Genomic DNA, 14,036 nt, shown 5'->3' with positions numbered 1-14,036 from the left:
GATAAAATAACAATATAAGAAGCCTATGTCTTCTTCCAGACTTTGTTTTATATGTATGCCAAGTATCACCGTGATCCGATCAGCTGTTCTGAAGAAACCTTCAGAACAAACATCCATCCATCCTAAACATTCGCATTTATAATATTAGTTATAAAATTTAATTATAAAAGTAACAGATAATAAATGATAATTACATAAAGTTTTCCCAAGAATGATTTCTTGCTCGGGACTGTAAGGTAAGCTTACACCAATTTCATTTCTAGCGTAAATTCTTAATTTGTATGAAACATTTGCACGCAGTTTTTCTATTCTAGCCGTGGTGTTTGTTACTGTAGCTACTTGTTTCCATTTTTTGCCATCTTTGACTTCTACAGTATAGTCAAGTATAGCTGATCCTCCATTTTTCTCTGGTGGAGACCAAGTTATTGTGACAGATTCATTAGTTATGCCGTAAACACCTAGCGGACCCAACGGTGGCGATGGTACATCTGGAATAAATAATAAAATAATTATTAAACACAAATGTAATTATTATATAAATAAAGTTCAAATGTCTTATAACTCTACAAAGTTTTTTTTTACCTAAAGCCGTCTTTATTACTATCGCCTCACTTTCCAAAGCTTCAGAGACTCCAATAGGATTTATGGCCATTATTCTAAATTTGTAACTATTATTTTCATTCAATCCTTGGAAGCAATACGATGTTACTTCTTTATCAACATCAGCTACTTTAAGCCATTGCCTCATTTCCGGGTCGTATTTTTCAACTGCATATTTTGTTATATCTAAGCCGCCATCATCCAAAGGTGGCTTCCATTGTACCGTGATAGATTCTTTGCTTATTTCCTTCATGACAACAGGACCTTCGGGTTTACTTGGTACATCTGTAGAAAGAAAAACTACATTATTATTTTGGTCCTGAACAATACAAGGCTTATCTTTTTATTTAAATCATAGTGTATATCCTAAATATACATCAGTTTGAAAATATTGATTAATAGACAAAAAAATTATATGTAAAGGCGATACATTAGTAATAATCATTAATATTGCTGTAATGTCTCTTACCGTATACACTTAAGGTGACGTCGTAAGAAGTGGAGCCGGCGTTATTATATGCCTCAATTGTATATTTTGCGCTGTGTAACCTTTTAACTTTATCAATGTTGATCTCGCTGACGTTATCGTTAATTGTTTTCTTGATGTCGCTTGAGTCATCAATCTTAGTTCCATTTCTATACCAAACAATTTGAGGTTTGGGTATACCTTCAATGGTAGCGGTGACAGACCATTTATTATTGACTCTAAGCTTTTGGATCCTCTCATTCTCCGTAACATGAATGATAGGCTTCTGTTGCACTTCTATGATACATGATGTTTCTACTTCACCATGCTCGTTAACAGCAACACATTTGTATTCCCCTTGAGATTTTTCTTCAATGGAAATATTAAGTGTTGCTACTCTATTGACATATGTAGATTTAGAAGTAATAATTTTCTTGCCATCTTTAAACCAGGTAACTGTTGGTTGAGGCAAACCTCCGAATATGCATGTTAGTTCTAAATCTTCGTTCGGATGTCCTATTACGTCCTTTAATGGTTTTTCTACAGAGGGAGGTTGTTTTGATACTTTTTTCTTTATCAATATAAATTCAGAGCATTCTGAAGATTCACTTACACCGACTTCATTTACTGCAAACACTCTGAATCGGTAATAAGTATCAACCTTCAAATTTTTAATGTAAACTTGAGTTTTCGTGACATTTTCGATTGATAACCACCTAAAAATTAAGAATCAAATCAAATTAGTTACGATGCTTTTGACGACATAAGCTCAAGTTCAAGATGAAATATATAAAATTACACATAAGTAGGCTTTCATTTAACTTAAAAAGTTTTAGTAAAAAAGGGACTTACTCTGTAGTATTCTTTTCTTGATATTCAACAATGTAACAAGTAACATCCGAAAAACCATTGCTCTTTGGTTCATCCCAAAATATGTTAATGGATGTGTCATTGACTTCCAATACGTTAGGTTTACCAGGCGGAGATGGAATATCTGCAAATACATTTTAAATATTATTTTCCCCACTTGAGATTGCCAGTTTTTTCTTTTCTCATGTAGACTTCACTTTACCTGTTACGATGATAGTGATATCAACATCTGCTTTTCCGCAGTTGTTCTCTAGACGAAGTTTATAAATGCCTGCGTCCGTATTGTCAACCTTTTTAATCGTGAGGCTAGCACTTTCTGAGTCTATGAATGGTTTTGTATGCTTGGATCTCTTTATTATCTTAGAATTAACTATCCATTCGTCATTAGGTTTAGGAACTGCTTCGTAATTAACACTTATTGTTACATCACTTCCTTTCTTTATTTTGTATTCCTTTACGTAGTCTAAGATTTTAGGAGAGAATTCAGTAACTGTAAAAATACATATAAAAATTAATAAACATAAGCAATGAAATGTACGGAATGTAAAAATATATAATACATAAAATAATTTAATATAGAACTCACCTTCAACTTTTAACTTCGTCGAACACATCGCGTCTAACAATGAACAAGAATATTCACCTTGGTCTTCTTCCAGACATTTTCTAATGATAACTGTTCGTTTCTTACCATCAGATATTAAAGTAAACTTTTCTGAGTCTTCAATTTTACTTTTTCTTCTAAACCAAGTAACATCATATTGTTCATCTGGTATTTCAACAGTTAAGTAAGCATCTGCATATGCGGGGACTATGATGAATTCGGGTAAACGCATGGTGAAATCAATCGATGGTGTTTCAACAGTAAGAGTAGCTGTGCATTTATCATTACCCACAATGCATGTGTATCTTCCACCGTCACTATCTTCGCAGTCATAAATCTTTAACTTTTGTTTTTTACCATCAATCGTAAGTTGAATATGATTTGAAAATTGTATTTCCATGTCGTCTTTATACCATTGGACTAAAGCATCACCCTTTGTCAGTTCAATTTCGAACGTTGCCTTGTTGCCTTTGTTTACTCTTTGATCTGTAAGTCGTGATATGATTTCTGGAGGTAACTCGACAACAGTCACTTCCGCAGTGCATGCATCATCACGCAATACGCACGTATATTCCCCTTCATCGTGTACTGAAGTATTTCTGATGAATAGTTTTCGAACATTGCCACGTTTTTCAAAATCATATTTATTCTTTTTAGGTTTGATCACTTTACCTTCTTTTTCCCATAACACATCTGCTGTTTCTGAATTTATTTCAACTTCTAAGATTGCAACATCTTTTTCTTTAACTTCGAAATCTTGTAATTTCCTTATAAATTCAGGAATTGTTTCATGTACTATTAAATCAGTACTGGTTTCTTGATCTTTTACGACACATTTTATCTTACCAGTATCGGTCAGTTTAGTTTTCTTAATTTTCAATTTATGTATTCGAGATTCTTGTATTATTTCCCTGTGATCCATTCCACTTAGCTCCTTGTTATTGTGGTACCATTTTGTAGAAACCGTGTGAGAAGTTTCACATTCTAAAATTACTAGTTTTCCTTCTTCCACTTCATAGGATTTATTTAGATTTTTAACAAATACAACTTTATCTACATCAATAGTAACTCGAGCTCCATGTGATGCTTTACCAGCGCTATTAGACGCGACACATTTGTAATCACCAGAATCAATTTCAGAATCTACATTACGTATAATCAACTCGATGTTTTCTCCATCGAATGTTTGTGTAATTGTATCGGTAGGGGTTATTACCTTATTATTTCTGTACCAGGTAATAGTTGGAACAGGATTTCCTGTTACTTTGGCAAACAGTTTAATAGTACCTTTTTCGTTGACAGTTATTTCTTGGAATCTGTGAATGAATAACGGCGGCTCCGCATCTTCTTCAGTAGGTTCTAAAAGATATGAATTAATAAGCATATAAACAACATATAAATTTATAAGCAGCAAATAAATTATCTTAACTTTTAAAATAATTAATTAAAAACCATTGTAAAAGAATAATTTGCCTTTATAATATTTTTATATAAATTATTATATCTTCGTACTAAGAATAACTTGAAACTAAAAATTAGGTAACTTTTATTTTTATTTAGTAGGTATAGGGATACCTACTAACAGAATATTTAACAATTAATAGAGCGTCTGTGGCTCAGGGGTTTAAGCACTTGACTTGCAATCTGCAGGTCCTGGGTTCGAATCCCGCCATGTACCAATGTGTTTTTCGATTTTCGATTTACATATGTACATTTATCGGATGTTCTTACGGTGAAGGCCATCTTGGTTAACTGTGGCCTAGTCACCCCTAACTTAGCCCCTTGGTGGGGACGTATAGTGAGCTGATGATGAATAGGCCCGCCTGTTACCCCCCTGTCGTTGATCTCACTACCCCGTCTGAATCTTACGCGCGAATTACTTATTAAATAAAAATAATGTGGTGTGCCATTTCAGTAAAAAGATGAGTTCTTCACTGTCATATGACCTGTATTGTGATAGTTCAATGGATGGTAAGATGAATTTGTGACGATTGGACAAGTACCCGTAACGGCAACTTAATTTAATATTAAGTAAATTAAGTAAGAAGAAAAATTGGTAGTTCGTTTCGACTTCTATGTTATATGATTAACATGAAATTGATTGTAAAATTTACCTTCAATACTAATAACGGCGCTGGTTTGAGTAGAGCCCTCTGAATTTTTAGCCTTAAGTGTATAAATTCCATCATTTATTCCTTTTCTAGGTTTTATTATTGTAATAGTGTGTACATCACCGTCAGATTTACAGACGTCGGATTTAATAGGTTCATTATTTTTATACCACGTTACTTTTGGTTTCGGATTTCCGACTACTTGAACAGTGAGAACAAAACTTTCTCCTTCTCTAATGGACATGTTTTTAAGCGGTTCAATTATCTGCGGCTTTTCTTTTTCGCCTGTTTTTATTTTCAGTACAATAGGAAGATTCGCTTCACCCTCTCTATTTACAGCAACTACTGTATATGTACCCTCTTGATGTTTCTTCACATTTGTTATTTTCAATACGCTACAATACATATGCATGTCTGATTCTGTCACTATCGAAATATTTTCATTAGGCATTACTTCTTCGCCCTTAAATAACCATATTATATCTGGCTCCGGAATAGCTACAAGTCTACATTCTAACAAAATGTTAGAGCCTTCATCGACATATTGCGCTTTTGGTCTCTTCGAAAATGTTGGCGGAATGCCTTCTAATATATCAGCCAAAGAAGACTCCCTAGAAAGACTTTTTCTTGATAATATAGTCATTTCGGAACCATGATCCGACAAGGGTGCTTCAACGGTTAATTCAGTCGTACTTGATGCAAAACCAGCCGCATTTTTGGCTACGCAAGTAAATGTACCAGCATCTTCTGGGAACACTTCTCGAATAATTAAAGTAGCTACATTATCGTCATCGTAATACATTTGGAAATCCTGAGATGGTTTTATAATAGCTGTTTGTCTAAACCAAGTAATTTGCGGTCTTGGATATCCTTCTACTTGACATTCGAATTGCACAGTAGATCCATCTGGAGTATGCTTAGGACGTAACTTTTCCACAAATATTGGCGCTATTGCCTGTTCTTCAGACGTAGGTTCTAGAAAAAAGGGTTAAGGAATTACAAACTATCAAACAATTTTCCTTTTAAAAATAACTTGTTGTAAGATTGACCACTTACTTTCAAATACTGGAAGCTTATCGATTTTTTCATTTAGTTTCTTTTGTAAATATGAAGTGTAGTTTGGTTCATCCATTAGATATTGTGCTGGTACCCAACCTGTTTCCTCAGTTAGATGTTTCCGCACGAACCACCAGTCTTGATTTGTAGTGTCTAACAGAAATAAATTCTGTTTATTTATTTGTACAAAATTAATGACGTCACAAAGGTATACAAACATGAACAAAAACGTGTAATGGAGTTCATTTAATGATATTCATTGAATACATACGTAAGTAAGTTAAGTTTATGGTTTCCTATTTATGACGTACCAATAATTGTTTTTTTTATGCTTTACTTGCTCTATTATTTAAATGGAGATCAAATTATTATTGTAGTCGCTGCATGTAACCAAAAAATATGTTTTAGTAGTAAATAAAATGTATACTATGCATGTTTATGTAAAAAAAAGTTTGAATTACCTAAGATATATAATCGTTCTCCTTCCACGAGATTTATAGCGTCGTCAGTTTCCGCAACATAAGAGTAGACGGCGAAAACGGTGTCTCCCTTGCGCACGTTGACTGGAGTTTCTGTGAAATATGTAAGACGCTTGTTATGTGGATATTCGCTATTTTTTTTTGTTTTGAAACAAACGAGCAAGCGACCGCCTGAATTGTCCGAAATACTAAAGCGACTACTGCCCATATACATCCGGAATTGCAGATGCTTTCATTACTTTTATTTGACGGGGACGCACAGAAAGGTTTTCCCCTTCTTATAGAGCGTCGGTAGCATGCATCATCCTCCGTCAAATCAGATTTTTCGGTGTACTGTGCACCAAATTTAGTGTAGCGTCACTTTTGTTGTACTAATCTCATACGAATTTTGGTAATGTAGATACGAATACTTTCTTGCAAATATTTATTTTCCGACGGGACTGGTGTCGCTTTCGTATTTTGTTGTGAACGAATGGTAAAAATAAAGTAATAGTGAGTTTAGTTAGGTATTCATGTATTATCTGTGAGAACCTTTTGCCATTGGAATTAACATATGTTTTTATAGTAGTCAAAATTAGACTTACCAGGGAATTCCTGCTCCCTAGCTATACTCATCGATACATCCGCTTCTAAAATATAAGTAAGATTAATTAGATAGTGAAGTTATTAACATTTAAAAAATATTTTTTTACGAATTATCCTAAGAAAAAGTACGTCTTTATAATAAAATAATATTTCCCCACCCGCAAAAAAACTTGTTCCTATAAGTAAAATAAATAAATAACTGTACCTTGTATTTCCAAAGGCTTTCTTGGTGTACGTTTAGTAGAAAATGTAAGGTTTTCTTCTTCATATAAAACACTCTTGGGTTTTTTCGGTTTGAGATCAACATTTACCTCTTCCACTTCACTTATTTCATAGTTTGGTTTTTTCCCCTTTGGTCTAATCACCATTTCAACGTTTTCTTCTGATTCTACATCACTTACTATTATTTCTTCTATTTGGCTATTATCTTCAACTTCCTGAGTCACTTTTATAGAAGTTTCCGCAGACCCTTCAGCGTGGGTAGTTTTCGTTTTTGGCTTAATAATTACATTGCTGGATAGCGATACGTCTTCAGAAGTGACTTTTTCTGTACGAGATTTAACATCAAAAGTGACACCTTCTTGGTCATGAACAGTGTACTTAGGTTTTTTGTCTAACGTTACATTTACGTCTTGTGTTATTTCTGGCCCCGACTTTGGCTTCAAAACTTTCGAAGTTATTTCGTCTTCATTTATTTTTATATATTCCGGCTGTTTTTTAAATGGTATTATAATGTCAGCTGTTTCGTCCCTTACGTTTTCGTCAGTTTCTACAATCTCTACTATTCCCTCTGCTTCAGTTTCTTCATAAAACTTGATTGATGTTTCATTGGCTTCCTCATTAAACGTAGGGATCCGTTGTGGTTTTAATTTTACTTTACTCGACATGGAGATTTCTTCTTCAGCGTAGGAATCTAAATGAATATTAAATTCTTGTTCCACATCCTCTTTCGTTTTCGTTGTTTTTGGTCTAAATGTTACTGTTTCAGGTTCTGCGTCATCCGTTTGTGGAATAGACTGTTTTCGAACCGGTTTTAAAGTTTTCTTAATAGTTACTTCATCTGTTATGTCTTGCACTTTCTTAATACTTGGCCTTTTAGGTTTTATTGTAAATTGCTCTGGTTCCGTTTCTGTAGTGTCAATATTTTTAGTATCATCGATAATCTCAATCATTTCTTCATCGTGTTTCGCTTTAATACTTAATTTTATATCTTCAGAATCGAACATTGCTTTTTCTAACGGAGTATGTTCTATTTCAGGTAGTTTAGGGGTCTGGATGATTACTTTTTTAAGTTTTGCAGCTTCCTTAACATTTCGTGAAAGTATTCCATTTTGACGGATACTTCCTATGGCGGTTATTATTGGCTCGGTAATAGCGGGAGGCCAGTCACTTACGAATTTTATACGACTTTTTAATTGAAATTTAGGTAACGTTACTGATGAAGTATCCTGCTTCAGAGGAGCAACGGTCTTTTTTAACTTAAGCTTTTTAAATACCGGCCCTTCAGTACTATCTACGAATTGAGGTTCACTGGCTTCGAATGTTTTACTTTCTATTTGGAGGGGAACGAGTTTAGAGTGTTTCTTTAATGGTTTTTTATCAAACGTCTTATCTTTTAGTTCTTTTTCACTTTCAATTGGAGATACTGGCTCCATTTTATCTATTTTTGTACTCTTTTCCTCTATGTCTTTTTTGATAGGAGTAACTTCTTCACTAACGACTTTCATGTCTAAGACAGGTTTCGTTGGCGATTTTGAGGCATCAATTTCAATTACAGTTGGTGTCACTTCAGGCTTTTCTTGTTTTAATTCTACACCGTTGACTTCATTTGTAATTTCACTTGGCCCTAAGTTTTCATCTGCTTTTGTTTTTATTTTCTCTGACTTTATGGCATCTGGGAAAATATCAGGTTTCTCTAACTCAGTTTTTTCAGCTTCTGGAATAGGAGAAACTTTGACAGGTTTTCGTTTGATCTTTGCTGCTTCTTTTACATTGCGTGATATCTCTCCATTCTGTCGTATACTTCCTAAACTGGTCAATATTGGTTTTAATTCTTTCGGTGGCCAGTCGTCAATTACTTTAATGCGGCTCTTTAGCTGGAATTTGGGTAAAGTTACAGTGGATGTTGGTTCTGGCTTAGGTTTCTGAATAGATTTTTTCAATTTTACTTTTGTAAATTGTGTATTCTCGCTCTTTTCAGGATGTTGAGCTGTTTCAACAACAATGTGTTCTACTTTAAGAGGAATTAGTTTCTTTGCACCTAATTTTGGCTGTAAATCTGATTCTGATTCCAACGGAACCAACGGCTTCTCTAAGTTTTCGTCTTCTTGCACAATTGGTAAATTTTCTAACTTCAAATCATCTGTAAATCATAAAAACATAATATTTAACATAGATCCTATAAAATATGAAATACCAATTTGGGAAGTCAATGAAAAAAAACACCAAACTGGTTTAAAAATTATTGTCCATTGCATTTTCAGTAAAATACTGTATGCTAAAGGACAATCATCAGTTTTATTCATATTATTCACATAATCAGCCTATCAACATAAAGATTTGATTCTGTGCTGGCTGACTCCATCTTCCAGACCTTAATCGTTGGAGTGTTTCCAAATGTTCACTTCACAAAGTCAATATTACATCATGTAATTATGATAATAAAAGTCATTATTTCCGTACCAATTTCACATATTAAATTCCTAACATTTGGGTATGTCAAAAAAGTAGTTGATCCGTCCGTCATTTGTCTCCACTTAATATGTAAATAGTCATTCAGGCAAACATTTCTGGCCCAGTAAGCGTGGCGATACTATCGCGTTTAAATTAGTCGAAATATGTGATACCTACTTAGGTATAGAAAATGACAAAAGAAACAATTAGACAACAACAATAACAAAACCCCTAAATGGACGAAAATTATAATAAAAATTAAACGAAGTTATATAAAAATATTAATAATTTAATTTATAATTACTTATTACAGTACTACTAAAAGAAATATGCTGTATAAATTTTCAGATCTTGCCTACTAAACTGTTACAATAAATTGGAACAATTATTATCGAAAAAATATCTTTATATTATAATACAAACAAATTATTTACATTATAATAATTTCGTTAGCGAATTACCTACGTACTTCTTACGAAGTATATATCCATTTATTTTTATCCTTGATACATGTAACGTTTTTTTACAAAATCCATCAATACATCATTCAGACTGTTCACTCTGCCTTTGTATGCGGCCTTTTTAAGGCCTTTTTTATCATTATGTGTATGTGTAAAGTCTCAAGTGAAGTATTTCCCTATTTAAGATCGATTTCTCGTTGCCTACCTAAGTTGTTGTTATTTCTGTTGTGTGATGTTTTATGGTTAATTTCTTTAAATTAACAAGATAATTTGTTTTTAGATTACGTAGCTTACCATCTTCACTTAGAAATTCCTCTTCCTTGGTCTCTTCAGGAAGCTCTAACAATTGTGAAAATTCAGAGGCATTTTCAGTAATCTGCTGCATTTCACCACTATCCGCCTTCACTTGATCAATATCTACTTGTTCATGTTGTTCTACGATTACCGTAACATTAAATGTTTTGTGTAAAGTGTTTAATGAAGATGTAGTGTAATCGAGTGTTTCCTCTGTTGTGTGTACTGTAAGGATTGGTGTTTCGTCATTAATTTGTGTTAAAGTGATTTCTGTTGTTTCGAGTTTTGGACCTAATTGTTTTTTAATGGTACGTTTGGTTGTTTTAATTTTACGTGGCTTACCATCGTCAGTAGGAACCTCCTCTTCTTTGGTCTCTTCCGGAAGCTCAAGCACTTGTGGGACTTCAGGGATCTCCTCAAAATCTGGAGCAGGTTCTTCTTTCACGACAATACTGGTGACGGGTTTTTCGCCTTCCTTTTCAATCGTTGTTATCTCAGTTACTTCTTTCTTGGGTCCTTTACGCTTTTTAATCACTCGCTTGATTGTCTTCACCTGCTGCGTTTCACCACTTTCCGTCTTCACTTGATCAATCTGTACTTGTTCGGGTTCTTCTTCGATCACTTTACCTTGATGTGGCTCTTGTAATGTGTCATTTTGTGTGTCGTGTAAAGTATCAAGTGGAGATGTAGTGTCATCGAGTGTTTCCTCTGTTGTGTGTACTGTAACGATTGGTGTTTCGTCATCTATTTGTTTTGAAGTGATTTCTGTTGTTTCGAGTTTTGGACCTAATTGTTTTTTAATGGTACGTTTAGTTGTTTTAATTTTACGTAGTTTACCATCGTCAGTAGGAACCTCCTCTTCTTTGGTCTCTTCCGGAAGCTCAAGCACTTGTGGGACTTCAGGGATCTCCTCAAAATCTGGAGCAGGTACTTCTTTCACAACAATACTGGTGACGGGTTCTTCGCCTTCCTTTTCAATCGTTGTTATCTCAGTTACTTCTTTCTTGGGTCCTTTACGCTTTTTAATCACTCGCTTGATTGTCTTCACCTGCTGCGTTTCACCACTTTCCGTCTTCACTTGATCAATCTGTACTTGTTCGGGTTCTTCTTCGATCACTTTACCTTGTTGTGGCTCTTGTAATGTGTCATTTTGTGTGTCGTGTAAAGTGTCAAGTGGAGATGTAGTGTCATCGAGTGTTTTCTCTGTTGTGTGTACTGTAACGATTGGTGTTTCGTCATCTATTTGTGTTGAAGTGATTTCTGTTGTTTCGAGTTTTGGACCTAATTGTTTTTTAATGGTACGTTTGGTTGTTTTAATTTTACGTGGCTTACCATCGTCAGTAGGAACCTCCTCTTCTTTGGTCTCTTCCGGAAGCTCAAGCACTTGTGGGACTTCAGGGATCTCCTCAAAATCTGGAGCAGGTTCTTCTTTCACGACAATACTGGTGACGGGTTCTTCGCCTTCCTTTTCAATCGTTGTTATCTCAGTTACTTCTTTCTTGGGGCCTTTACGCTTTTTAATCACTCGCTTGATCATCTTCACCTGCTGCATTTCACCACTTTCTGTCTTTACTTGATCAATCTGTACTTGTTCGGGTTCTTCTTCGATCACTTTACCTTGTTGTTGTTCTAGTAATGTGTCATTTTGTGTGTCGTGTAAAGTGTCAAGTTGAGATGTAGTGTCATCGAATGTTTCCTCTGTTGTGTGCACTATAACGATTGGTGTTTCGTCATCTATTTGTGTTGATGTGATTTCTGTTGTTTCAAGTTTTGGACCTAATTGTTTTTTAATGGTACGTTTAGTTGTTTTAATTTTACGTGGCTTACCATCGTCAGTAGGAACCTCCTCTTCTTTGGTCTCTTCCGGAAGCTCAAGCATTTGTGGGACTTCAGGGATCTCCTCAAAATCTGGAGCAGGTTCTTCTTTCACGACAATACTGGTGACGGGTTCTTCGCCTTCCTTTTCAATCGTTGTTATCTCAGTTACTTCTTTCTTGGGTCCTTTACGCTTTTTAATCACTCGCTTGATTGTCTTCACCTGCTGCGTTTCACCACTTTCCGTCTTCACTTGATCAATCTGTACTTGTTCGGGTTCTTCTTTGATCACTGTACCTTGTTGTGGCTCTTGTAATGTGTCATTTTGTGTGTCGTGTAAAGTGTCAAGTGGAGATGTAGTGTCATCGAGTGTTTCCTCTGTTGTGTGTACTGTAACGATTGGTGTTTCGTCATCTATTTGTGTTGAAGTGATTTCTGTTGTTTCGAGTTTTGGACCTAATTGTTTTTTAATGGTACGTTTAGTTGTTTTAATTTTACGTGGCTTACCATCGTCAGTAGGAACCTCCTCTTCTTTGGTCTCTTCCGGAAGCTCAAGCATTTGTGGGACTTCAGGGATCTCCTCAAAATCTGGAGCAGGTTCTTCTTTCACGATAATACTGGTGACGGGTTCTTCGCCTTCCTTTTCAATCGTTGTTATCTCAGTTACTTCTTTCTTGGGGCCTTTACGCTTTTTAATCATTCGCTTGATCGTCTTCACCTGCTGCATTTCACCACTTTCTGTCTTTACTTGATCAATCAGTACTTGTTCGGGTTCTTCTTCGATCACTTTACCTTGTTGTTGTTCTAGTAATGTGTCATTTTGTGTGTCGTATAAAGTGTCAAGTGGAGATGTAGTGTCATCAAGTATTTCCTCTGTTGTGTGTACTGTAACGATTGGTGTTTCGTCATCTGTTTGTGTTGATGTGATTTCTGTTGTTTCGAGTTTTGGACCTAATCGCTTTTTAATGGTACGTTTAGTTGTTTTAATTTTACGTGGCTTACCATCGTCAGTAGGAATCTCCTCTTCTTTGGTCTCTTCCGGAAGCTCAAGCACTTGTGGGACTTCAGGGATCTCCTCAAAATCTGGAGCAGGTTCTTCTTTCACGACAATACTGGTGACGGGTTCTTCGCCTTCCTTTTCAATCGTTGTTATCTCAGTTACTTCTTTCTTAGGCCCTTTACGCTTTTTAATCACTCGCTTGATTGTCTTCACCTGCTGCGTTTCACCACTTTCTGTCTTCACTTGTTCAATCTGTACTTGTTCGGGTTCTTCTTCAATCACTTTAGCTCGTTGTGGTTCTTGTAAAGTGTCAAGTGGAGATGTAGTGTCATCAAGTATTTCCTCTGTTGTGTGTACTGTAACGATTGGTGTTTCGTCATCTGTTTGTGTTGATGTGATTTCTGTTGTTTCGAGTTTTGGACCTAATCGCTTTTTAATAGTACGTTTAATTGTTTTAATTTTACGTGACTTACCATCTTCAGTAGGAACCTCCTCTTCTTTCGTCTCTTCCGGAAGTTCAAGCACTTGTGGGACTTCAGGGAGCTTTTCGAAGTCTGGAGCAGGTTCTTCTTTCACGACAATACTGGTGACCGGTTCTTCGCCGTCCTTTTCAATCGTTGTTATCTCAGTTACTTCTTTCTTGGGTCCTTTACGCTTTTTAATCACTCGCTTGATTGTCTTCACCTGCTGCGTTTCACCACTTTCCGTCTTTACTTGATCAATCTGTACTTGTTTGGGTTCTTCTTCGATCACTTTACCTTGTTGTTGTTCTAGTAATGTGTCATTTTGTGTGTCGTGTAAAGTGTCAAGTGGAGATGTAGTGTCATCGATTGTTTCCTCTGTTGTGTGTACTGTAATGAACGGTGTTTCGTCATCTATTTGTGTTGAAGTGATCTCTGTTGTTTCGAGTTTTGGACCTAATTGTTTTTTAATGGTACGTTTGGTTGTTTTAATTTTACGTGGCTTACCATCGTCAGTAGGAACATCCTCTTCTTTGGTCTCTTCCGGAAGCTCAAGCACTT

The 14,036-nt window shown here is 35.4% G+C and overlaps 1 protein-coding gene across 10 annotated transcripts in view; it reads right to left on the bottom strand.

Annotated features, from left to right (window-relative positions):
* Positions 1-14,036, bottom strand: part of LOC106126120 (muscle M-line assembly protein unc-89) — a 78,505-nt gene that overhangs the window by 2,112 nt on the left and 62,357 nt on the right. For 5 of the 10 annotated variants that reach the window (XM_013323585.1, XM_013323591.1, XM_013323586.1 and 2 more), the window contains 13 exons: positions 13,017-13,436; positions 10,200-10,424; positions 6,977-9,133; positions 6,771-6,815; positions 6,169-6,279; positions 5,708-5,860; positions 4,655-5,626; positions 2,523-3,899; positions 2,139-2,426; positions 1,919-2,060; positions 1,070-1,782; positions 583-885; positions 195-488 (listed from right to left, as the gene is read on the bottom strand). In XM_013323585.1, the coding sequence (XP_013179039.1) occupies positions 195-488; positions 583-885; positions 1,070-1,782; positions 1,919-2,060; positions 2,139-2,426; positions 2,523-3,899; positions 4,655-5,626; positions 5,708-5,860; positions 6,169-6,279; positions 6,771-6,815; positions 6,977-9,133; positions 10,200-10,424; positions 13,017-13,436 (7,200 nt within the window). Of the gene's footprint in view, positions 1-194; positions 489-582; positions 886-1,069; positions 1,783-1,918; positions 2,061-2,138; positions 2,427-2,522; positions 3,900-4,654; positions 5,627-5,707; positions 5,861-6,168; positions 6,280-6,770; positions 6,816-6,976; positions 9,134-10,199; positions 10,425-13,016; positions 14,035-14,036 lie in introns of all 10 variants that reach the window. The other 5 variants (XM_013323593.1, XM_013323590.1, XM_013323592.1 and 2 more) reach the window with 5 other exon arrangements.

Source organism: Papilio xuthus, unplaced genomic scaffold (genome assembly GCF_000836235.2).
Source record: "Papilio xuthus unplaced genomic scaffold, Pxut_1.1 DF825017.1, whole genome shotgun sequence".
NCBI classification, from domain to species: Eukaryota; Metazoa; Arthropoda; class Insecta; order Lepidoptera; family Papilionidae; genus Papilio; species Papilio xuthus.
The sequence above is the reverse complement of the archived record's forward strand: the minus strand, read 5'-3'. Positions and strand labels throughout refer to the sequence as shown.